The 26965-nt window shown below is 42.1% G+C and overlaps 1 protein-coding gene across 1 annotated transcript in view; it reads right to left on the bottom strand.

Moving 5' to 3' along the window:
- Positions 1-26965, bottom strand: part of ADAMTS16 (ADAM metallopeptidase with thrombospondin type 1 motif 16) — a 163003-nt gene that overhangs the window by 94109 nt on the left and 41929 nt on the right. Inside the window, exons 5-10 of the mRNA XM_073801842.1 lie at positions 25492-25691; positions 23926-24009; positions 21561-21720; positions 19896-20001; positions 12459-12596; positions 4652-4805 (exon numbers count right to left, since the gene is read on the bottom strand). Coding sequence (XP_073657943.1) covers positions 4652-4805; positions 12459-12596; positions 19896-20001; positions 21561-21720; positions 23926-24009; positions 25492-25691 — 842 coding nt within the window. The remainder of the gene's footprint in view (positions 1-4651; positions 4806-12458; positions 12597-19895; positions 20002-21560; positions 21721-23925; positions 24010-25491; positions 25692-26965) is intronic.

Raw genomic sequence — 26965 nt, 5'->3', positions numbered from 1 at the left:
CTGAATGAGATCCTTGCTGGGTAGAGTAATCTTGGTTGCAGGTTTTTCTCCTTCAACACTTTCAATATGTCTTGCCACTCCCTTCTGGCTTGCAGAGTTTCTGCTGAAAGATCAGCTGTTAACCTTATGGGGATTCCCTTGTGTGTTATTTGTTGTTTTTCCCTTGCTGCTTTTAATATGTTTTCTTTGTATTTAATTTTTGACAGTTTGATTAATATGTGTCTTGGCGTATTTCTCCTTGGATTTATCCTGTATGGGACTCTCTGTGCTTCCTGGACTTGATTAACGATTTCTTTTCCCATATTAGGGAAGTTTTCAACTATAATCTCTTCAAATATTTTCTCAGTCCCTTTCTTTTTCTCTTCTTCTTCTGGAACCCCTATAATTCGAATGTTGGTGCGTTTAATGTTGTCCCAGAGGTCTCTGAGACTGTCCTCAGTTCTTTTCATTCTTTTTTCTTTATTCTGCTCTGCAGTAGTTATTTCCACTATTTTATCTTCCAGGTCACTTATCCGTTCTTCTGCCTCAGTTATTCTGCTATTGATCCCATCTAGAGTACTTTTAATTTCATTTATTGTGTTGTTCATCGTTGCTTGCTTCATCTTTAGTTCTTCTAGGTCCTTGTTAACTGATTCTTGCAATTTGTCCATTCTATTGTCCATTCTATCTCCAAGATTTCGGATCAACCTTACTATCATTATTCTGAATTCTTTTTCAGGTAGACTGCCTATTTCCTCTTCATTTGTTAGGTCTGGTGGGTTTTTATCTTGCTCCTTCATCTGCTGTGTGTTTTTCTGTCTTTTCATTTTGCTTATCTTACTGTGTTTGGGGTCTCCTTTTTTGCAGGCTGAAGGTTCGTGGTTCCTGTTGTTTTTTGTGTCTGTCCCCAGTGGCTAAGGTTGGTTCAGTGGGTTGTGTAGGCTTCCTGGTGGAGGGTACTAGTGCCTGTGTTCTGGTGTATGAGGCTGGATCTTGTCTTTCTGGTGGGCAGGTCCACGTCTGGTGGTGTGTTTTGGGGTGTCTGTAGACTTACTGTGATTTTGGGCAGCCTCTCTGCTAATGGGTGGGGTTGTGTTCCTGTCTTGCTAGTTGTTTGGCATAGGATGTCCAGCACTGTAGCTTGCTGGTCGTTGAGTGAAGCTGGGTGCTGGCGTTGAGATGGAGATCTCTCGGAGATTTTTGCTGTTTGATATTATGTGCAGCTGGGAGGCCTCTTGTGGACCAGTGTCCTGAAGTTGGCTCTCCCACCTCAGAGGCACAGCACTGAGTCCTGGCTGCAGCACCAAGAGTCTTTCATCCACAGGGCTCCTTAATTTGGGATGATTCGTTGTCTATTCAGGTATTCCACAGATGCAGGGTATATCAAGTTGATTGTGGAGCTTTAATCCGCTGCTTCTGAGGCTGCTGGGAGAGATTTCCCTTTCTCTTCTTTGTTCTGACAGTTCCCAGGGGCTCAGCTTTGGATTTGGCCCCGCCTGTGCGTGTAGGTCGCCGGAGGGCGTCTGTTATTTGCTCAGACAGGACGAGGTTAAAGGAGCCGCTGGGAGGCTCTGGCTCACCCAGGCCGGGGGGTAGGGAGGGTCACGGAGTGCGGGGCGGGGCCTGCAGCGACAGAGGCCGGCGTGACGCTGCAGCCTGAGGCGCGCCGTGCACTCTCCCGGGGAGCCGTCCCTGGATCCCGGGACCCTGGCAGTGGCGGGCTGCACAGGCTCCCCGGAAGGGCGTGTGGCTAGTGACCTGTGTTCGCACACAGGCCTCCTGGCGGCGGCAACAGCGGCCCTAGCGTCCCATGTCCGTCTCTGGGCTCCGCACTCTTAGCCGCGGCTCGCGCCCGTCCCTGGAGCTCTCTCAAGCAGCGTTCTTAATCCCCTCTCCTCGTGCACCAGGAAACAAAGAGGGACGTAAAAGTCTCTTGCCTCTTCGGCAGGTCCAGACCCCTCCCCGGACTCTCTCCCGGCCAGCCGCGGCGCACCAACGCCCTGCAGGCTGTGTTCACGCCGCCAACCTCAGTCCTCTCCCGGCGCTCCGACAAAAGCCGGAGCCTCAGCTCCCAGTCCCGCCCGCCCCGGCGGGCGAGCAGACAAGCCTCTCGGCTGGTGAGTGCCGGTCGGCCCGATCCTCTGCGCTGGAATCTGTCCGCTTTGCCCTCCGCACCCCTGTTGCTGTGCTCTCCTCCGCGGCTCCCAAGCTCCCCCACTCCGCCTCCCGAAGTCTCCACCCGCGAAGGGGCTTCCTAGTGTGTGGACACTTTTCCTCCTTCACAGCTCTCTCCCGCTGGTGCAGGACCCGTCCCTATCCTTTTGTCTCTGTTTAGTTTTTTCTTTTGCCCTAACCAGGTACGTGGGGGGTTCCTTGCCTTTTGGGAGGTCTGAGGTCTTCTGCCAGCGTTCAGTAGGTGTTTTGTAGGAGTTGTTCCACGCGTAGATGTATTTCTGGTGTATCTGTGGAGAGGAAGGTGATCTCCGCGTCTTACTCTTCTGCCATCTTCCCGGAAGTCCGTCAAATCATTTTTTGAGGGCAGCATAACCCTGATATAAATTCTTGAATGGTAATTTTAAGAAAAAAAAAATTCTAAATTATACTATTCAAGAACACAGATATAGGGCTTACTGGTAGACACAGTGGCTGAGAATCTGCCTGCCAATGCAGGGGACACGGGTTCGAGCCCTGGTCTGGGAAGATCCCACGTGCCGCGGAGCAACTGGGCCCATGAGCCACAACTACTGAGCCTGCGCGTCTGGAGCCTGTGCTCCACAACTAGAGAGGCCGCAACTGCGAGAGGCCCACGCACCGTGATGAAGAGTGGCCCCCGCTCGCCACAACTAGAAAAAGCCCTCGCACAGAAACGGAGACCCAACACAGCCAAAAATAAATAAATTAATAAATAAATTAATTTACTAAAAAAAAGAACACAGATATAAAAATCCTGAACAAAATATTCTCAAATCAAATCAACAAAATATAAAAATGAATAATAGATTATGACCAAGTAAAGCTACCCTAGGAATATAGGTTGGTTTAACATTCAAAAATCAATGAAAAAAAAAAAAAAAAAAAGAAAAAAAAAAAATCAATGAAAAATAATTTTAAACCCTTCAGTACAATTCACTACATTAACAGAATAAAGGAGAAAAATACATTTGTATCAATAGATGCAGAAAAAAAAGTATTATAAAAGTCAGCATAAGTTTGTGATAAAATCTCTTACCAATATAGGACCAGGAGGGAACTTTTTCAACTTGATAATAGGTAACTATGTAAAACTGAAAGCATCATATTTAATGGCAAAATGTGAAACTTTACTTGGCAATTATGAAGTTCCAGAATAAGCAACGTGAAAGTACAGTGACAAATCAGAACAATGGTTGCTTACTGGGGTGGGAAGAGAATTGAATGGAAGGGGGCAAAAGGGAACATTCTAGATTTATGCTGGTAACATGGGGGAATACATTTGTTAAAACCCAATTGTACACCTATAAGAAATACATTTCCCTGCAGGTAAATATTTCCTCAGTAATAAAAAGACCTGCTGCATTTAACTTCTTATTTCCTGTATTTTCCAAACGGCACTAGTTTACCACGGAGGAAACTCTATGGTCACAGCAAAATAATGTGAAAACCAGCAGTATGATGTAGAACATTCCATCTTTGAAAGAAAAATTTTATGTTCCTTTTCCTTAGCAAACAGGAGAGTGACACGCAAAAAATTCTCAGGGATTTCACATATTCTGCCAATGAAAAGGCAACATTGGGAATATATGCTGATGCTGACTGGTTTATTATTCTTGTTCCCAGCTGAGATTACCCAGCTGAGGAGATAAGAATCCAGTTCTGGCACATGGCTGTAATTGACTTTTGGGGGGAGATCTACTTTAGTTTAGAAGAAAGAAGATTATCACATTAGATTGAAATTGGGAATATTCCCAGTGCATTCTGAAATGTTGGAGGTTTCTGGAAGACTATATATTTTTGTCTATTTTTCTCTTGATTTCATTATAAACTAGAATAAAAGAAACCTCAAAAATAGTTAATTTCATTTAATTTATGGGTAGCTTTCCTAGTGGTTTAGTAGGGCAAGCTGTGAAATCTCGATTTTCCCTTGTCTAGCGAGAGCACATGTCTCTGTGTTATATGAGGAATTTATATGAGGAAACCAGTCTTCTGGTGTCCCTGGGGTCAATGGAGTTCTATGAAAGACTTCTCTAGAAACACTTAATTTGAGGAATTTAATAATCAGAAGTCCGAGATAGGCTACTGCTTTCTAGTAAATTTTGTCTATATCTGAGGAAGGTAAGGGGGTGGGGGGGACATTGTTTCTTAAATACCATTTGAAAGAAATGCAGTGTATTAATTTGCCATCTTACACCAACCAAGAGTTCTTGCTGAGCTCCCACATGATAAATCAGAAAGAAAGAACTGACCCAACAGGCCAAGTCAGTACTTGAGAGGAAACTGATCCCCACAACAGTATCCACTGTCATTTTCTTTGCCAGTAAAACATGTGTTTCCTGTTATATAGGACCAGCCCTAACATACAGGATTTGACATTTGGTAGGTACCCAATAAACGCAGAATACATCAATGTCAGCTTCACTGAATAAAACGGTTTTATGAAGAATTCTACATTGAACATCTGCCAGCAGTCACTTGCCTTTTTAAAATCCAACATGCAGAGCTTGGCTTTCTCTCCAAATTGCCACTTGCACTGTGTGTTTGCATCGTATAACTCTCCCGGCAGCTTCTCGGGATACTTGTATTCCTTCCCAGGCTTTGGCTGATCCGCAAGGCATGTAGCTTGGGCAGTGCTAAAACAAAGAGGAACTGCTGGTGATGCCGGAAATTACCAAAGATGTAACTTCAATCACGTAATTCAATGATTGAATTACATGTAATTACACGTAATTCAATCACGCCTTTCCTTTCTCATGCAATTTTACCACATGTCTTGTATAAAGAAGAGGGGACATTTTTCTCCTGAGGTCCAATATAACATTTATCTTAATTCTCTTAAAATACAGAGGCCACATTTTCTGAAATTGTTCATAATATGTTTCACCTTTTCCAGGGAGGCAATTTGTTCTTCATCGGATTTCTTAAACCTATCATGGGGAGAGTGAAATGGGATAATACAACCAGATGTTCGATGTGAGGAGCTCCTATAACAGACACCTTAAAAAGTACGCTTCTTGCCAGGAACAATAAAAAGATGAAATGAGCACTGTAAACAGCAAAACACAATCAGCCAATTTCAAAGGCTGGAATTTTCTTTCTTTCTTCCGTCCTTCCTTCCTTTCCTGCACAATAGCTTCCAGCTTCCACGTGGAGCATTGCAATGATTTCCACCAGAAATGCTCTATACGCAGGCTGATTTCTGACTAGATTCCAAAGTCAAGAAGAAAATTAATTCTCCTCAAGTTCCCTAGAAGATGGACTAAAGGCCAACTAATGATTTCTTCCTCTACAAATAGGGTATCCTCTTCCCTACCAGAGACAGGCTTTGGTATAAATTTTGCATTCGGAGGGAGGGGAAACAAGTGTTTGCAAATAGCAACTAAATCTTATTTATAAATTTCAATAAGCAAAAACAAACAAAAACAAAACACCTCTGTAATCACAATAAACTTAACAACAGTAGATCTGCCTAAGCATCCCCAAACTTTTCTTTGTGTGGTTGTCCACCTTGATCGGAATCTTTCTGTCCCCAGTCTCCAGGACCCGGGCCCCAGATTCTATTGCCTTGGAGCCCACTGATGCATGTGTGCCCTTAATTAATATCCACATACATAAAACATGAGGAAGGGCACCAGTCACTGTGGACAGGACATTAAACATACATGCAAGGAGGTCACAAGCCTTTTAATAGATTAAATCAAAGGCTAGGAAAGTGCTAAGAGCAGTGACTTGCTCACTGTGAGTGTTGAATAGATGATCTTTCTATTACTGCTACGATGATCATGATGTAAGGGTCTATAAGTAGAGAAAAATGAATAAAAGCATAACTAACACTCCATGACAGGAGTGATTTGGCAACTTTGGAATTCCATAGCACCTCTCTCTAATGATCTCAAATGATTCCTATATACTAGTTAGATGTTCCCCATTATCTCTCTAAAGTTACATCAGGGTTGGCAATACTATTCCCATTGCATAGAAAGGAAACTAAGAAAAGTCAGCTACATTGATGAACCCAAGCAAGAGATTGAAAAACAAAAACTTTTTAAAGTTCACAGATTCAGGATTTTTTTATAGTTTGATCAAATGGAACCTATTATTTTTTATTCATCCTTAAAATTTAATTCAAAGAGGACTTCCACTTTTAACTATGGTGGACCAGCACGTATGAGACTGATTGTTCTACAGGCATCAGAAGCCTATCAAAGTAAAAAGAACATGAAGGATGAACATTTCCAGAGCAAAGGAAAGTAGAGAAGTGAACCCAACACCCAGTAATATTTTTCTCCTCAAGGAATTTAATGAGTCATAAAAAGATGCTAAGGAGCCTAGTGGCCGAGTAGAAAGTGGTCCTTACGAGGCTGAGAAGCTGAGCAAGGTGTTGGCAATCTGGTGGGGCTGGGAGATAAAGATTGAAATTGTGGGTCAACCCTGGTAAACAAAATTTTCACGGAAGCCATACTAGGTCTTTGCTGAAGGAGTAAAGAAATAACGTGAAAGGCCGGTTTAGGAAGACCGAATGCCGGGATGACATCAGCTCAACCCCAAAGTGACTTACTGATAAACTGCAACTGCCCTGTCTGCTAGAAAGAAAAGATAACATCATTCGGGGCTCTATCTTGTCTTTAATTTTTTCATTAACAATATCCTTCATTTGTTCAAAATTACCAAATGTATTGGGAGATGAGACCAAAATATTGAAACCCAAGAGAATGCACAAGATACTGGAATCCAGATACTGGAGTAGTCAGAAATGGACTTTAAAATTATTATGGTTATTAGCTTTGAGAAAATAGAGGTTAAGATGGAGAATTTCACCAGAGAATGAATATATACAAAATATGTATGTGAGGTATTGTGAAAAGTTCTAACACTTACACAACTGGAATCCAAAAAGGAGAAGACAGAATGAAAGGGTCAGAACCAATATTTGTAGATAAAATGTCAGAACATTTTCAAAAACTGATGAAAGACAATAAACCACAGATGTAAGCAGTTCTAAAACCCCAAGCAGGAAAAAGAAAAAGAAAAACACGTGGGTACATGAAAGAAATTCTACAGAAAACCAAAATCATAGAAAAATGTCAAAAGTAACCTGAAAACAAAACTTTCAAAGGAGCCACAGAGAATCTGTACATGGCCCTGAGGATGAGGTGCCTGCCTGGTCCAGTGCACAGACTAGGGGCCTGGAAGGTCCCATGCAGGGGGAGACACAGCAACACACACGTCAACACTGTGATGTGAAAGTCGGCTCTGGTCAGCATCGCATCTGAAGAGCCATGAGAAGATCCCACCCCTGATTCTTCTGGCTGGGCTCATGCTTGGGCGTGTTTGCACTTGTCCCCTCACCCAAAGCAGGTCACACAGCTAAGCCCAGAGTCAGTGAGGTGGGCACAGGGATACAACAGGGTGTGGGTGCATGAAGCAAAAGCGTTGCAGCCAGTTTACAATCACCTGATATCCACCAGGACAAAATATGTGTGAACTCTGCTGCATGCCCTACACAAAAGTCAGGTGGCCTGCATGTGATAAGCAAAGCAACAAAGCTTGTGGAAGAATATATTCATGGCTCTGGGGTAAGCAGAGTTTTTTTCCAGTGGTGTACAGAAAGTGCTAATCCTAAAGGAAAAATATGAATAATTTGGACTCCCTTAAAAACATAAGAAAACCCTTCTGTTTATCAAAAGACACCATTAAAAGTGTAAATACTGTGTAAATACTAAGTCATAGAGTGAAAGAAGGTATTTGCAATACATATTTCTGGTAATGCACAAAGTGTTCCTACTCAGTATATATAAAGTACTCCCAACAAGAGATAAGAAAAATAAAGGAGTTTAATTTCAAAAACATGCACAGGAGATCTGAACAGACACTTCACTAAAGAGGTTTCTAAAGTAGCCTTTAAAATGGGAAAAGGTGTTCAGTCTCATTAATTACCACTTTGATCCACCACCACAGACCCACAAGATTGGCCACAATGAAAAAGACCAGCGAGATCAAGTGTCGGCAAGATTGTGGAACAATCTGAATATTCATAAGTGCTTGTGGGATTGTAACTTTGCACAGCCACTTAGGAAAGCTATTTGGCAGTGTCTACTGACACTGTACATATATATTTATGACCCCAAAGTTTCTCTGCTCTGTATACTCAGACATATATGTGTAAACCAAAAGAATATTTACAGTGACATTTCTTATAATAGTCAAATACTGGAAATGCAAATGTCTATCACTAACAGGATGGATTAATAAGTTGGAACATATCCACACAATTAAAAATAAGTAAATGAATATCATATTTTTATGCAGAAACAAGGATGAATCTCAAAATCAAAATATTTAGCTAAAGACCCCAGACACAAAATAGCACATAACTCATGACTCCATTCATAGTAAGTTCAAAACCAGACAAAACTGTCTACGGTGGCATCTGTGTCAGAGGAATGGTTGTCTGTGGGGAAGAGGGAGGTGATGACGGCATTGGGGAAGGGTATTCTGGGGGGAGAGTGGTGTTCCATGTTTTTTTTAGGTTCGTTCACACATCCATCCCTTCACAAAGTTAGAACATTTATTTGGTAGTGGGAACTTTTAAGATCTACTCTCTCAGTAAACTTCAACTATAAAATACAGTATTGTTGACTGTAGTCACTATGCTGTACATGACAGTCCCAGAAACTCATTCACCTAATCTTTAGAAGTTTGACCACTTTCACCCATTACCTCTCTCCCACTCACCTGGCCCTTGGAAACTACCAATCTACTCTCTGTTTCTAAGAGTTTGATTTTCTTTTTAACATTCCACATATAAGTGAGATCATGCAGTATTTGTCTGTCTCTGACTTATCTCACTCAGCATAATGCCCTCAAAAACCATCCATGTCGTCACAAATGACAGAAGTTCCTTCTTTCTCATGGTTGAATGATATTACAATGTGTGTGTAGATAGGTAGACAGGTAGATAGATAGAGAGATATAATTAGATACAGTGCATATACACATATAAATACCACATATACATCGTATATCTCACACCTTCTTTACTCTTTCATCCATTGAAGGGCACTTAGACTGTTTCCATGACTTGGCTACTGTAACGTGCTCCATATCATGATCTAGGTAGAAGTTACACTAAAATGTTCACTGTGTGAAAAGTTACTGAGTTATATGCTCATAATTTTGTACTTTTCTATATGTGTGTTTAACTACATATACAATGTCAATGAAGGAAATAAGGCAAGGCCAGAGGTTCTGCAACAATATTTCAAAGTCCTCTTCCCACTCTGATTCATGAACCATAAAACGTTAAAGAGCTCGAGAGTTCTTTTACTTGTATCCTCTCTTTTTCCAAGAGAGACAATGGGTTATAGGTTATATTAGCTGCCAAGGTCAAGGCCTTCCCCGGCATAGTGATGAAGACCTGATCGGCACATGAGCTCTGATTCCCTTGCTGATCAACGACACGGCAGTGCCCATTCTCCAGTCTCACAGAAACTGCACTCAGCCATGACTCGCTGGTTTATATGTCTTAAGACGAACATTATACAGCAGAGCAAGATGTGAACTGAAATGTATTATTTCTATTATGCCCCAAAACATACTCTTTCAGGCCAAATCAAGTTTTCCCATCGACAGGGTGGTCGGGGGTATGGCAGGGCATCCCTCAAATTCCTGCTTTCCTATGATGACCTTTCTCATGTATAGATGCAGATTCATATGACAAGCGGGAGGTGTGTTCACTGATCCGAAGTGCATGATTCAAGTTTTTAAAAAGCAAATTGAAGATGAGTCCATGTTGTCATTAAGTTTAAAATAATGAGCTAAAATTTCCCTAAGTCTTAGGCCTCCCGGATACAGACATGAGTGAATGTGATGAGGTCTGTGTCTGCCCATGGGAAATGACATATGTCTTTATTGATGAGGTTGAGGAATTTACTGCAAAAACATATCTGTCCTTCTTGACTCTATCGAGTATAGTGAAAAGTTGTGCTGACACCTTCAGGCTAATTGAGTTCCCTTATTATATATATTTTTTCCGTGTACCCAATGCTAGGCTGATCATAAAGAAGAACAGATTCATCTTTGTAAAGTTGGCTGTTTATCCTTACTCACTGTTGGGATCATGTCCAAATTGCCAACTAATTGGTGGAGAATATAACAGTATTTTGATTACTTACAAATCAGGAAGTCAGCAAACATATAAAAGATGGTCTCAGGTTCATTAAGCCAATGAAAAATCAGGATTGATGCACTGGGGACACGTCCAATTCACAACTAGACATCTCAAGTACAATTAATCTTAAGAGTGAATTTGACAATGAAAGGCTATCGTAGAAAATTTAATCTTTTGAGAAATCCAATTTGGGAGCATGTAAAATCTTGCATTTTTGTTATTATGTGTTCCCAACTAATCAGTCAAGTCCCTGAAAATAAATGTTTGTTACTGCATGGCTACAGAAGGGTTTTACTGATTGGCACAAAAACAAATGAGCATGCTTCAGCATATGTTTAACCATTCCAGTATCACTGGACAAAATGTCTTTGAACTCCAGAATCTTAATAAGTATTCTCAGGATATTATTCTGATTTGAAGATTACAGCCCATATTTAATGTCATCAAAATAATTATTCTCTAAGCCTATAACTATTTCCTTTCTGTGAGTTTTCCTATATTTCTTGGCAGTTTTTCTGGACTCTTTCATGATGCTGATTCTCACTGCATGCCCATACTTTGCATCCCTGGGATTTTCAAGTTGTCAGAGCATATTTCGAAAAATTTAAAAATGTTTATATATCTTCATCATAGCCATTAAGATGAAAAAGAAGTAAAATTTTAAGAAAAGAATGTAGAAGTTTATAGAAAGGATTTGGGATATGGAAAACTCAAAAATTTCCTTGTTAATACAAATAAGAGCATTGTGAGCTAAAGTGAATTATCTTCTTTATTAGGGAAAGCAGAGTCCTTCACACACACACACACACACACACACACGCACGCACATTTGAACAGGTGCATGAAAAAGCTAAAACAAGTGCTAACAATCCCCAACTTGACTCCAAGAGAACACCATGCAGGGCACAGCAAATGTTGGAAGGACCGATTGTGTCATGTGAACATTGTTTTTTGGGTAATAGAAATTAAAAAAATGATCAAGTGTATATTCCTAGAATATAGGTTTATATTACCAGGGTACAGATATTATCTACAAAATTCTCACTCTTCCTGGGTAGCACAAAATATGGAAAGCAGTCATCGTTCCTTTAAGTGGTAAAATATCTCAGCTGAGGTCTCAAAGTAAGGCTGTGAGGAAGGACCACAGCTGCAGGCTGGAGCCCCCAAGGCTGGTAGTCAGGACGCAGCTCTGAAGATGTGTTATGAGGTCTGGAAGTGATGGAAGAGTCAGCAAGAAAGAGAAACCAGCTGTGCACTCACTGCCCCAGGTGAGCACAGGGAACCATCCATAGGATAATGAACAGAACGTGGTGAGTAAAACCAACAGAAATAGGCCTGAGACCCTGCTCAAGTGATGTTCTAGAAACAAGACGGGTTAATTTGTGCAGCAGAAAAAAAAAGAAGAGGGGCTCTACTGAAAAAATAAGAAAGAAAGAGAGGAAACCAGGGGGATAATCCACTTTACTAGCAGATCTAAAAATGTTTCTTAAAGTCCCTTATTTCTCTAAAATTTTAAAATCTGCTGACTATCTCTTTTTCAGGGGGTCAAACTGTACCGCCTTAATGTTCTATACCCTCAGTGAATTAGAGCTATGATGAAACCTTCCAGAAATAATTCTTAAAATTATAGGATTTTAGACCCAGGTGAAGGTTTATATACTCTTTTTTTTTCCTCCTAATAAGAAATGTATTTTGTAAAAAAACAATAATAATTCATGGTATGTCACTTATATCTCAATAAAACTACAAGAAAATATTTAAACATTAAAAAATTAAAAAAAATCATGGACTGAAAATGTCTGGTTATAGAAGTAAGAATTAAAAAAACAAAAAAAAAAACAAATGGTAATGACAAATACTTTGGTTTGTTAAGTATCTTAAGGGATTCTTTTGACTCTAAAGGGCAAATGAGGTCAGATTAAGCTTGCAGAAATTGAGGCTCTAAGAAAGTGTTTGGCAAACTCCTTGGTCAAATGAATGTCTCCAGATGCCTTTAAATGGGGACCATCTGCGGAAGGGGCACCTGGGTCTGGGGCTTCTTGGACAGGATTAGGCTGACCCAGCAGTGAACATCAAAGGCACAGAGAGATACACAACCAGCTTTAGGGGTTCATACCTTAAAAATTTGTGCAGGTACTGGCGGCTGCAGGGTGACCAGGAGAACACCCCATTGCGTCCTGCCAACGTAGGGGACATTATGTTGCCCTCAGACTTTTTGCACACGTTCCCTTCTCCATCATGGACCATGCCGAAGCTATGAGAGAGAGAAAGAAACGGGTCTTTCAAAACAAATAGCAGTTTCAACTGTCTAACACACTCTAACAAACACAAGTCAACAATGTGAAGGCCCCCCTTCTCCTGTATGCTAGGCAGGCAGAAGAAAGAGTCCTAACAGCCAAACAGGGGAGAATATCCATGAGGTCACAGACCTCTCCTGGAGAACTACCATTTGTCCAGCTGTTTGAAAGTGTACACCTACATCAAAACAGAGCACATGTCCAGATGTCTGCCAAAGGCAGACATTTTAATTATAAAAAAAGCATTTCCAGTGGGATGTAGAGGGCAGTTTATTTGATCTTGAGAAAGCTTATGATGTTCTTATTGCTTTCTTCTCTCTCTACACTCTTTGCTGCTCACCAGCCATGGTCAGGATTTCCAGGTGTTTGTAAGAAACACAAATGCAGGCTCCACAGGGGAGTGTGATGTTTACACAATTTAAGAACGACTAAACCACTACCGCCCCTCTTGGTGGTGCTGACATTTTGTCCCTACACCCAGTGCTGATCCAGCTCGTGCTAGGTCTTCACTGCTGGAGGCTGTGACAGCAGGCCAGTACTTGACCAGACTCCCTACTTCCCTTTGGAGGAAGTGGCGCCATGGAACTCCCGTGAGTAGCTGTGGTGGCGTTTATCTGCAGGCGTTGTTTGAAGGTACGTCTGTTACTCTTGACTGAAACCAGAGCACTTTGGGGCTCCAGCCCTAGCTTAGTATATGGAAACACCTCAGGCTACAGTGGCTATGGGACCTCTTAATAGGGTCCTTTGCAGATGTTCAAATCCTACAATGCCAACAGCAACCCCTTACTGTCACTCGAGAAAACTGCAGCCTTGCACCTATACGAATCCCATTGACTGAGATGCTACCTCTCCCCACCAAGTAGGCTCTTCTTCTTAACTTCCTAAAGCTAGCCCTGTGGGATAGCCTCATGTTACCATCTTCACCCACCTCAGAAGAGCACAAATGACTACCTTGGGAAGAAAGCCTCAGGGATTTGGGAGCTCCGTGACATTGAAGACTTCCCATTAGGGTAGATACATCCTTGGAGAGTCAAGCCATTTTTGGCCATTAATGTCTGGTACCCACCCGATCACTGTATGGATTCCCAGAGAGCAGTTCTGAATGAGTGGGATACAGAAGGCAGGGGAAAAGCAAGAGGGGAGAAAGCAAAGAAGGACAGGTGGGTTACTGCATCTGTGGGCTTTCTGCCACCAAGAATCCCAGGATGAATGGAGGGAGGGTCACAGGGATAGGAGACACCAACCCAGGGGAAGTGGGCTCCAAAAGGGGGCCAGGGAATCTGCACTTGTGTCCGAGGTTGAAGACTTAACTGTTTCTTCTTAGAGCTGTTTAATAATATCAGTAAAAATGACAACTCCCATTTGTAAGCCCTATTTTTCAGACAAGATATTAAGCACATTATCTATATTTTCTAACCCGAATCTTACTACAAGCCTACAAGCCTACAATGACAGCAAGACTGAGGGCTGGAGACAGGCTTGTCCAGGGTCTCAGAGTCCGGACTGGAACCCGACACTCTGACGTCAGAGCCCAGGCAGGACCCGTGCAATAGTGTACCCGGAGCGTGATTGAAGGGTGTGTCCAAGGAAATCTGGCACACAAACATTGTCGAATTTCTGCAAAATTCCTGCTCAGTACCAAGGATGATGTAGTTGTGGTCATTTCGGCCTCCACCCATTCTCTGAAGTTCTATTAGAAGCAATCAATCAAGGTGAGGGTAACCACATGGCTGGAGAAATGTGCCACGGTGATGGAGAGGATTCACGCAGAGGCTGCTTTGGGGAGAAAGTGATAAAAACGAAATAACAAAGTACCCTCCCCTGGCTGGCCCTTGACCTGAATATAAGAAGACAAATTTGGGTCCTGCGAGTGCCCTAGATGAATTTGCTACCACTTCTGCCTACATTTCTAAGGAATTCAAAGCCACAACATCCCAGATCTGGGGACACCTTGGTCTTAACCATTTTCATCTAAGGCATTTTCAGTGATTCTCAGACTTTTTTGAGTATCAGAATATCTGGGAAATGCACCACACATGTGCCTCCCCAAAGCCCACCCTGTTAGATTTTTGATTTAGTAAGTTGGGGGTTAGGCTCTGGCATTTGGGTGAATCCTAACACAATAACGTGATTCTGATGCCCACCCAAACTTCAGCACTACTATGTCTCGAGTTGCTTTTCCAAGCAGTACAAATCCCATATTCTGCACTGTTGTGGGTGTTAGCACAGTGGCATAAAAATACCACACGATAATCACAGTTGATATTAACATTAATAAGTCATGGAAGAATGAATAGGGCACATTTTGAAGATAAGGTTGGTATTTGGCAACTAAGAAATAAAATTACTATTCAAGTTATACATTACCAGACATTTTTTTTTTTTGCTTCCATGACTCACAATACTTTATTCAAAGTGGTTATCACCCTACATGTTAAAACAATGCACTTTTTCCTCTTCCTTATCTACAGGGGCTCTTCTTAACAATGCTCAGAGCCCTAGTGCAGGTGGACTCACTAGTCCGTGACAGATGCTCCACCGATGTTTGTTGAATGAATAAAGAACAACCTTCCAGCTACAACAACAACTCAAATACCCAAATGTAAACATAATTTCAGATTAATTTGGACTTGAGAATTATATTCTGTATCAATGCTCTTAATGTCTTCTATAGAATTTTCTTGAGTTATTCAATTACATCAGCAAGTATTTCTTTATTACTAATGATATACCCAGAATGATGAACAGCCAAGCTTTTTTAGAGGTTGTACCAATATTTTAAGCTGATCAGACAGCAGTAGGTCAAGGAAAGGAGAAACCCTTCAAAGCAACGATGAGTCAGAGTCATCTGGATGGTAAATCACACCCTGGAGGTGATGATAGCACCACAGGTAGGATCTGCTTGTCCAGAGCCTGATGCAGGCTTTTCAAGAAGCAAACCCATCGTCCCCGAGAGACGGGAAGTGGACATGGGGACAGCAGTCATGTGGGACTCTCAGGGCCAGGGCAGGTCAGATAACCTGGGGGAACACAGGCTGTGGAGGCGGGGGAACCTCCATCAGGTCTTGATCCTGTCGTTCACAAGTGGGTTGATTTGGGGCAAATTTCTCAAGTCCCTGAGCCTCAGTTTCCTCACCTATAAAATGGGATAATAAAACCTTCCTCTTAAACTGTTCAGAATACCTGGCACCATGCATGTCAAAAAGGAAAATTCAAAATGTATCTTTCCCAGATTCAAATGTGGTCTTGATCAAATCTCTCAACACCTAGATGTCAGATATCACTTGTATACATATTTTGTGCATGTGTGTGTGTGTGTGTGTGTGTGTGTGTGTGTATGTGTGTGTGTGTAGGGGGGTGAGGAGGCAGTTCAGCCAAGGGTCAACGGTTTTCAAATACCTTCTGGACACAGAAACAAACAAAAATCTTAGGAGGAATGACAGGAAATAAAATTTGTAATAAATGATGCTCCAACATGCTGGAGCTCCCTAGGGGGCAGTCTGACACTCACCAGACCAGGTGATCTTTAAGCAGCCACTTGCTTTAATATTCCGCAAATCCTTAAAATCACCCAGCACCTCCCTGCCCCAGCTGTAGGGGCTCAGGTTGATGACAGAGCACAGTCATAAATCAGTGAGGTGCACACATCACCATCAAATGCTTGAAAGGGAGTCTAACATCACCAGCTGAATATGGTTGAGCTGAATGGTATCAGCACACCAACTCTGTTTCTTTCCAGAAGATTTCCCTGATTTTCCTTGCATCTCTTGAAATGCCTACAGCCCTCACTGCTTGACCCCTTGCATGCCATGCCTACCTTATCTTTCTTTAGGCTTTGAAGGGCATGGATCACTAGTCATTTTATAGAACGCTACACAGTGCTTTGCTGGCAGAATGCAAATTGTGCCTGGTGAATGGGTCAGTAAGTAGTGGAAAAGACAGGGGACAGAACGATGGATCATGAATACTCCTGAGCACAGTAAGTATGTTTAATATTGTCTTGATGGTCTGAAATGATCATGCAAATTAAGTATTTAAGCTGACTTTATATACAAGGAATGTTCAGCTCAAACAATGCAACTTAAATTGCACCTGCACACACCTGCTGAGGTCTCACAGGCTCTACGGGTTTTGCATATGGAAACCCACGTAAGAGGAGATCAGGAGATGCAGCCTGGTCACTGTCAGGCTGCCAGAGAACCACAGGGTATCTAGAATACGAGTCCCAGGGCCCTACTCATCTCATGGCATGACTTCCTTTGACAAATGAGAATTTTTCAAATGGATCCATGCCCAGATGGCATACTCTTCAAAATGTGTAGTTGAACCCTCAGTGTGTCTGTGCCGATTCTTCAACACCTGCATCTAGGAAACCACACATCCTGTGACAAATGATTTAATACAAGCAGGAAACCGGCCCTGCACCAGTCCTGGCTCAGTCCCACACACTAAGGGAAAGCACACATCCTCACTTTCAGCTCCAGACCCTCTTTTCCCCTTCCCAACACAGATCCAAACACTGGTTCTTAGCAATTCCTATTTTTAGGTCAGATTCTCCAGTAGAAACCACAAGATGTCTTAGGATAAAAAGAACTGAACCTCGTAGAAGAAACTAGCTGGGCATGAACTGCATCTTTCTTTGAGTTAAAGGTTAGGAAACCTGTGGCTGAAAGGCACGGAGAAGTACTCCTCCACCTTAATAATGTGCTCTGAATGTAAACCAAACTGAAGAAGTAAGATTCATCTGTGAAACAGGATGTTTTACAACTTATAAATATAAAATTATTTTTTAATTCTTAAGGTACAGGGCTCAGAAATTGACTGCTTAGAGCTCTTTGCCAAGGATAAGAGGAAGGCATGCTGTTTGATCCATGCATTAAACTTATGATTCCTTCTCCAAGTAATAATAGTTCTTAAATGAATAAACTGAATAAAGTTGTTTGTTTTCAATTCACCTGAACTGCACAGAGCTGGGTTGCTGAATCTTTCCTGCTGCAGCCCCTCTCATTTGATGCAGTTGCCACAGCTAAGAATGTGTTAGAAATACGCCCCCTTCAGCTCACCTCTGACCCCCTTGCAGCTCCTCCACGCCTCCTGTGCTGAATGTTCAGCCCAGGCTACTTGCCCAGCTAGTGAAGGGAAGATAAGAGATCATCCCCAGGGGTTTCCAGGCTTAGAGTTACATGTGAAACTACTCCACAAAGAGCACGTATTAGCGTTATTATTACTATTGGTACTATTATGATCACTTATTTTGGCAATTAGCACGTGCTTTTTATGTATCCCATAAATACATGTATCCCACATGTATTCCTATTTCCTCATGTATGTATACATGTATCTCACATGTATTTCCTATTTCCTCAATATGATCAGAAGCTATTTCACGGGTGACGTCAAACACTCAGAGCTCTCAGTCCTCCTGACTCTTGTACAATATTCTCTAAGCAGCAGGTGCTGGAGAAGGAGCTGATCATTTCCTGGAGGTCAGTTCTATCAGGAGTGGGACTTGCCTGCGTCCAAATCTAGAGTTCCTTTCCTTCCTCCCATCTGTATTCTCACTTGCAAGTAAAAACACTTTTCTCTTGTTTGGAAGAAATTCTTTTTCCATCTACACCCAGCCCTAGTGATGAAAGGAAATATTAATACTTGACTTCTAAGAAAAAAATAAAAGCAAACACGAATCCTTGTTGACTGGAAGACTGAGAGCCTCGTCTTGGACGCACCAGGGGCCTGAATCTCAACGGCTTATCTAATGCTGATTTGTTCAGCCCTTGATGACTTAAATATTTCTTACTTTGATTGTTTAATTAAATTCAGGTATGGTTCAGAGGACAGCAAGAGCCCCATGTCGTTAAAATAATGAGTTTTTTTGAAGTTTTAACTCTAGCAGCCTATTTAAAATTATGACTTAACTGAAAGCTTTGTAAAGTGTAGGTGCAATTTTCTAGGCACTGAAAAAGTCAATCATTACCTGTAATGATGAAGGGATCAGTAATAAGATATAAGCTTCACTTTCAGGTCATCAGTTCACACAGAGCCAAAGTCTGCAGGGCCTCTGTGAGAGCCCATTAAGGACAGGCACACATGTGTACAAACACACACACACACACACACACACACACACACACACACAGATGCTTTGAACAGGTCGGGATGACATGAGTGGCCTTAGTACAATTTCTAACAGGGGATGGAGAAATCAACTTTGCAAAGACCAAATCACAAACATTGCCTTCTGCAAGTTTTGTAATTTGCAAATAAAATGAGGATGAAAGTGAAAATAGAAAAGCTGTAATTCCTGGCTGTGAATTTTCTAGGAGAAGCTTCAAGTACAGTTTCAGTCCAGCAGGAAAACACTTGTGTTACCACTGCTGATGCTCATATAAATCAGGGCAATTGCAGGAAATCAGCAAGTGGACCCCACTGAGAAAAACTTTTTTTTTTAATAGATGGCGCCTCGAAGTGAGGCAGCCTATAGATTATTAGACTAAGAAATCTTATTTAAGAATAATAGCTACTATAAGTAATGGACAGAAGTGTTTCATTCTACAGGAACAAAGGTAAGCTTCTCACTTAAAAAGATACTCCTAATGACATGCCACCCATTGCTGAGAGCTGTTTGTCCTGCATCGGTGTCTATCCATCTGTGCCAAAGCCCCGGGTTCCCCACTCCCCCTGATGCTGCCCCATTTCACAACTGACAATGGTGGGAACGTGGGGATGTGGGAAGCAAACCAGCTCCCACCAGGCTGCATCTCTTGTCCTCCCTGTACGTCCCAAACCCTGCACACCAGTCAAAACCCATCTCTACAAATTTTGAAAGTGATATAAGAATGCAAACTTGAGAATAGTAAGTTACCAATGGGCGGGCTTGTTACCATCTTCAGTCACGTGGAGTCCTCCCGTAGGAGTTAACCATGGAATGAGATGAGCTCACAGGACCAAGTTCAAAACCCAGGACAAAGGAGCAGAGACAGAAGAGTCTGTAGTCTGTGATTGTATGCACATGTGTGAGCAGGAAGGGAAGAAGGGAGTGAGGAAAGTGCAAACATGTGTGTTGCCACAGCTTTAGAATGTGTGCGACGAGACACTCAAATAAAACAGAAGCGCCTACGTGAGCATTTCCTACTGGCGTTCTCGCTGCAAATGTGTGAATTCCCCTCACAGGCTTGAGCTACTGCACCAGAATCTCTAGACAATCTTCCAGTCCGCAGAGGACCCCAGGCTCCATCCTCCCAGGGAGATGCACTTACTTGTGTCCAGACTCGTGGGCGATGGTGAAAGCCAGTCCAAGACCTGTATCTTCATTAATCGTACAGCTGCGATATTTACTACACATTCCACTTATGGGTGCAAATCCTACAGGACATAAAGATCAAAAGAACATATGGGAGCAATATTGTAGTAAAATAAAGAAAGAGGGTGTGTCATGTGTGTGTATTTACCTCTGTCCTTTAGAGAAATTTGGTTCTCATTTTGTCAGGTGAAATATGAAACAGGAAACCCTTGGACAATCATATAAAGGGCCCTGAATTATGTGGGAAACCCTTGGACAATCATATAAAGGGACCTGAATTATGTGGGAGAAGGGGGTCTGAATTATGTGGGAGAAGGGGGTCTGTTTTCCCTTCCCAATCCATGGTTCTATGTAATGTTCAAGTTACAGGTTACAATGGCGGCGTAGTTGAAGAGGGCATTCCCTGCAGATGGAGAATTTCAGCCTTTTTCTATAAACAGCTGTGTTCTCAAAAGCCTGAGAAAAAGTGCTGTAGAGAGTGGGTGTCAGGTGGTCCCCAAGGCCACTCCACGGTGGAGGACTTTCGAGGAGGGTGCACAGGACTCAGCATCTGTCATGCTCCTGGGTGTAATTTAATAGGGATGGAAGTATACGGAGTAAAATCAGCAGAAGGGACAAGCACCTGGGGAGAAGCCCGGGGAAATCAGGCACGAGCTTCCAGGGCTTCCTCCCGCCGTGGAGTCGCACAAACGGACTTAATTCCTCCAACAAGGGGAATACTGCCCACCAGGGTGCTCATTAGAGACACAAAGCCCTGGCCTTTGGTTGGGGGCTGGTCACATAGCACCCCTGCCTGGAGTGGGCCAAAATTCCAGGCGCCCAGAATGAAAGCAAGTCTTCCGTGTAAACAGCATTATTTGTACAATTTAGGCCCAGTGAGCTTATCATGTGCAGGGTGGGAACCTCCTGAATTCTAAGTCCTCAGAGGCAGCCCAGGGTCCACCTTGCACTCAGGGCTTTCTGGGAACAAGTAGTCAGGACTAACCTCTATTAAACCAAGTCTTATCTGAATGTTTTTGTAATAAAGACCCTTCTTCCCTAAGATCTTGGGAAGAAATGGAGAATTAGGAAAAAAGGTCAGGAGAGCCTTGCTCAGTATCACACTGTGCTTTACACTATTTGGAAAAGTATAAAAAACTTGCATCATATTATAAAATACCACCAAGATACACCCAGCCTAATAAACATGTTGAACATGGCTAAGATTGGGATATTCATAGAGAAATGGAAAAATCAGGGATCCAATAGTGTTGTAGTATCTCTACAAATATTCATAAATGTATTATTATTTTTTCATAGAATGAGACACCCTTGAATCTGTTGACCCTATTCTCACCACTGGAAGAAGAAATGGAAGAAATTATTTCTTAAATTAGAAGAGATAGAAGCTCTTGAATCTGTGAGAGACCTTTTCTTGTGAAAGAACTGATTTTGGTGAATAAATGCATACTCTTCTCTTTGGCCACAGTTTATACAGGGCAGGGAGTTTATTCCTTACAATTCCACCCAGCAGCAGCTACAGCTTACAGATTTGGAATGAGGGCAAAAATACTCCATATCCTAGGCCACTGAAGGCACACAGCACACATGTGTTTCTCAAAACCCTGGCAGAGGGTCTTACCCAGAGTATCACAGGGTTCATTCTTCCAGGAACATATGTCCAGGCCGGTTAGTAAGATGGCATGGTCATGGCGAGTCCCATCTTTCCCCATCAATCCAGACTGCCACTGGCAGAAGCTGCTCAAGGTGTGGTCCGCATGATGGCTTATCACTAGCCCTGGCTATGCAGGAGACAGACCAGGAGCCCGAGATAACAGGAAGAAAACATGTTGTCATGCAGTTGTTACTGGCTCTGTCATCACAGAAAACTAGCACTAACTTGGATTCAGTTACACAGGTGGAACTGGATGGCAGAAACTAATTTACCCACTTTATGTGTTAAAATCCAAAGGAGGATGTCATATATAAAACCTGTACAGACTCAGTGTAGACACTCATGTTTATTTCTCTAGTTCTGTACCAAAACGGTTGGGATGTATTTGCTGACTCTGAACACATTTCAATGACCCAAGAAAGATGACTTCTGTGCATGAAATGTTCACATTCAAAGTCTTTATAAAACATTGAAAAATTATATAAGGCAACAGAATCGTTTATACGAGAATTTGCACATACACAAAAACACACCCGGATGGTGTTGTGTTTATTTCATAACCAAGTTGGGCAAGTAAGATTTCAAATTTGTAACTCTTCTAAGAGTTATTATTACAGTGTTAAATCAAGTCACTTTCCTACAGAGGCACCATGTTTATGAGAAGAGGCAGCTCAACTGACAAAGCTTTATCTCTAGCAAATAGGCTGGAACTAGAAGGAAACTATACAGATGACATTTCACCTTATCCTTATATACCAAGTTCTAATAGATCAGCAGTGAAAGATCAGAGTGAAGGCTACCCGAAGTCTTGGTAAATGAAGAACTGGGGGTGGGGGGCGGGTGGCAAGGACATCTCCCAAAACTGGCAGGCAGATGAGTTCTTTAAAGCTTATTTATAGGTATGATATATTTTTCTAAGGACGGTCAGAGAAAACCAGGTTAAATACCTCCATTTCAGGACAAGAACTTGTTTAAAGCTTTCATGACCAGAGTGTTGCTTTGAAATTGCGTCTCTCAGTCACTGACTATGTTTTCCCCTTAAATGTTTATTGTGTCTTTCCAGAGAGTCAAATGCACCCAAGCTAAATGCTGTACATCAACCCTGGGACATGCCTTACATTCTTCAGCCGGTGATTTCCAGGAAAACTGCATTAATTAAAGTTAACACAGGTGTACGATCAAATGATAACCTCGCTTATTCTTTGCCGCTTGGATGAGTTCCAAGGTGAAACGTTTTAATACAAAGAATAATTAACCTGTCACCTGAGAAGGCCTGCTAGTTCAGCACCCCCTCTGCAGACACACTCACACAAAAGACAATGGAGTTGTATCGTGCTGACTCTTCAGGCTAGAAGCAGCTCTGCCCGTGCATGCCCCATCCTGCAGAGAAAGAGGGCAGCACCCCAGAAACTGAAAATCTGAAGGCATTTTAAATCTCATAAATGATCTCAGATTTCATCTAAAAATCATTTGTTTCATAAACAAGACAACTGTGGCTAACAGGCGATTCTGTGAAGATGTCAGCCCGGGTGAAATTGGACGCAGGGTGCCTGACTAGGACCCAGGGTTTACGCCCCCAGGTCCAATCAATGACCAGCTTGGGGCAAAATACAAGTGAGAGCCCTTTATGGCTAAGACGTCCGCCTTACTTCTCACGGAATATTCACACGAGTCCTTATTGTGAATGGAGGGGTACCTCTGTGTGTTCACACAGGGTTCTGAAATGAAGGCAACAGACAGTCTTATGCCCACTGCTCCCAAGATCCAGCATAATCTGGGGGTTTGTGTGCAATGAGAGGAATGTGCCTGACATCCTAGAATCTCTACAAAAATAAAATCCCGAGACCAAAGGTGGTGGAGGTCAGTCTCAGCAGTTGGGAGGCAATAGAGTACAACAATGCACTGACACACAGTACAAATTAACTTCTGGGCTACAGGACATTGCTGGTCTTCTAGCAAAAGACCAAAGGGCTCACTTCATCTCCATCATCAAAGCTCACAGTGGCTGAGGACAAGTTTTGCACCTTGCATTCCTAGTGTATTTCCAACAGGGTATTTAAAGTAGCTCTTCTATTCCATTTTCTTATTAGCCAATCAGATGAGTATTTCTTCTACTCTTGCACAAAAATCACACACACACACACACACAAAACAAATAAGCATTACAGGAACTGACAAGAAACTCATTGCATTAGACACAAAATATTAAAACATTTTTGTCCCCAAGGGAAAGAGAAGTAAAGAATCCATAGAACAATTATATTTAGGAAAACAAAGCATTATTTTGAATTTATTTTTCTGGGGGAAAAAAACTACTGGTTTCAAAGAATACCTGTTCTTCTTCCAGAAGAATCAGACCTACAATGGCAATGTTGATGTTTCCTCCTATTGTTCCATCTTTGAATAAAGCAGACACCTGAAAAGGACAGGTAATCCACATCAGTCCCTATACACGGCACACTTTTCCCCCAGCCCTTAGCCTGGAGTCCACAGCTGAAGGCCAATCCTGTGTTCTCCAGTGACATAGCAAGGTTAAGTTTCTTACATTGCTAGACACACAGGTATGGGAATATCTAACAGCCAATGATACCAACTGTTGGATCCTTACTCTTGGTGCCTGGAAGTAAAATAATGAAGTCTGTGGAGGCAGGTTCCTCCTCTTATCAAACACCTCTTATCAGGCCTCCTAGTTGGTAAGTGTCCTCATTAGACATAAGGAGGTTTCTTTTTGTTTCTTTTAATTTATTTTTTAACTCATAGTGATGATACACAGCAGAGCCCTCCTGAAGCTGTCCTAGCAAAATATTCCAGAAGAATAAGAGAAGTTCTTGGGAAAAGACCAAGAAGATACAAGAAAGAGAAGGAAAACAATGTGGAGAGAAGGTGATCAGGGAAGGATGATGTGACCATCATTAGGGATGATGGTCACATGTGTAAAAATGAGTGATCCGAGTGGCATATGGGGTGATGAGCGAGGGCAAGTCACCAGACATGGGAAGCAGCAGGGAACTAACTTGGCACTGAGGTGTAGAAATGCTGGAAAAGCTCTGCACAACAGAGGCAATGCTTGCACACATCAGAGACCTGCAGTGGGGGCTGTCACAGACCTGCAGTCTGTGTCACCTCCTCCCTCAGTTCCCTGGGAGATCATAAACCACGAGGGTCTGGCCACCAAAAATGAGGACAGTAATAGCAACCACACCACTTCATGGGAAGTTGAAATACATTTAGGGGTACTCTGTTTATAGAGGTAGGACATAAAACATTTTCAAACATTGTCATCACAACTATGTTAAAATACACTTTGATGACCCCATACTTTGTCTTCTGTTATGCAGGTCTCACTTGGGGGGAATGGGGCTTAGACACCTTGCTCCACTCTTCATTAATGACTAAAGCTGCCACAGTCACATCTTCTCTGCAGCAACCTTCTAAAGGGAGTACTGTTCCTTGTTCTTGTCAATAGAAAGATGCATATTCAATATTTGAACACTTCTATCCCTAAAAAGATGGGTATTTCTATACAGTCATCTAAAATCTCACATATAATGCTGATGGGCAGATTTACTGCACTCAGATGTCTCCACATCCTCTTATAGATTTCTGATAAATGAAGACATCAGTAAACTTGAAATATGTTACTGGCTTACAGAGAAAGTCAAATTATTCATCCTCTGAATTTTATTCTCCGAAGGATTGAAAAAGGATCTTCTTATTGGCGCATAGTAAAAGTGAAGGAGTTATCACAGATAAAATATTTCTTGTGTACAAGACATAAATCCACAAATAAAAGTAGGACACAAAACACACACACACACACACACACACACACACACACACACACACACACCATTAGGTGGAATCACACACATGACTTCAACAAGAAGGGCATTCCTACCATATTGAGTATTGTCAGTACATAGGTGGTGATGTTTTCATGACCGTGGTTTTGCATCATCTTTTTGTCAACCACCACCAATGTCTCCACGTTCAGTTCTTCGTTCCTATGAGACTTCAGAAGGGACCGCTTGTGCCTTATGCACGACTTATACTCATCAGGCAAGATGAAAAGGTCTTCCTTGGGAGGCTTGGGCATGTCTACAGGGGGGGCGTTCAGAGAGGAAATGAATGTAAAGTTGTCACACAAAACCAGTGGTGGAACTCGTGCTAAAGAAAATGGATTTTAAAAATGAATGTTCATAAAACGAATCATAAAACCCTTAAAACTGTGATGCAAAACATGTGTTAAGGTGGAACACTACATTTAAGTAAAGTGTGCATAGTCTACATGTCATGGAATTCATTGTTATATTGACTTTTGTATAAATTTGTCCTGATTTAAAGCAAAAAGAAGATCACTTTGGCTCTGAGCTCTTATTATCTAAAAGCATGATGTTCAAAGACTATGAACATAAAGATCTGTTCAACAGGGCTCTGCAAAGGAGTTATTGATAAAACAATGAAACTAATAATTACAAAAAGGAGTGCTGTCTTATACTGTGTTCTTATTTGAAGACTTTTAATGACCTAAAAATTTTTAAAGTTGATTCCCATGTCTAGACACACAACTGGTTTGTCTGTAGTATTTCCAATGGGTTATAAACTGCTCAAAACAGATCCACTTCACTGCAGAACTGAATTTCCTAGAAAGCATTGCAAATATTTATCTAATTTAATGAAAAGACAAAATGTACTCGGTCCTCTTGGAGTAAGCCATTTAAAAATAGTTTTGGGGCTTCCCTGGTGGTGCAGTAGTTGAGAGTCCACCTGCCGATGCAGGGGACACAGGTTCGTGCCCCGGTCCGGGAGGATCCCACATGCCGCGGAGCGGCTGGGCCCGTGAGCCGTGGCCGCTGAGCCTGCGTGTCTGGAACCTGTGCTCCGCAACGGGAGAGGCCACAGCAGTGGGAGGCCCGCGTATCACAAAAAAAAAAAAAAAAGTTTTGGCATTAATAATCAGTAAATTAACATTATGTTAAAAATCACTAGGTTTAGTGGATGCCTGAGAAAATGTGGTTAGAATGGTTTCAGGTGAAAGTAGGTTTCAAAATATCCCCATATTTAGGTGGTACTAATTCAAAGGCTATGCCAGCTCTATTCATGGAACACACTGCTAGAAGATGCTGTTTTGTTTGACTGATTCCCATGTCTGTTGCATTTTATCTCTCTGCTAAAATACTTCCAAACCTAAACGAACCTTTCGGAGGATAACTGTTACACTGGCTAAAGGTTAATAAGCAGTCATCATGCATTGATGACATTGATGCAATTTACACAGATGTGATCCCCACCCTAAGAGATGTCTATGTATAACTCATTCATTCTCTACACCAGCCATGGGTAGGAGTGAGGCCACGAAGGCATGGGGAATG

Source organism: Tursiops truncatus, chromosome 3 (genome assembly GCF_011762595.2).
Source record: "Tursiops truncatus isolate mTurTru1 chromosome 3, mTurTru1.mat.Y, whole genome shotgun sequence".
NCBI lineage: Eukaryota > Metazoa > Chordata > Mammalia > Artiodactyla > Delphinidae > Tursiops > Tursiops truncatus.
Note: the sequence above shows the minus strand (reverse complement) of the source record. Positions and strands in the feature narration are given on the sequence as shown.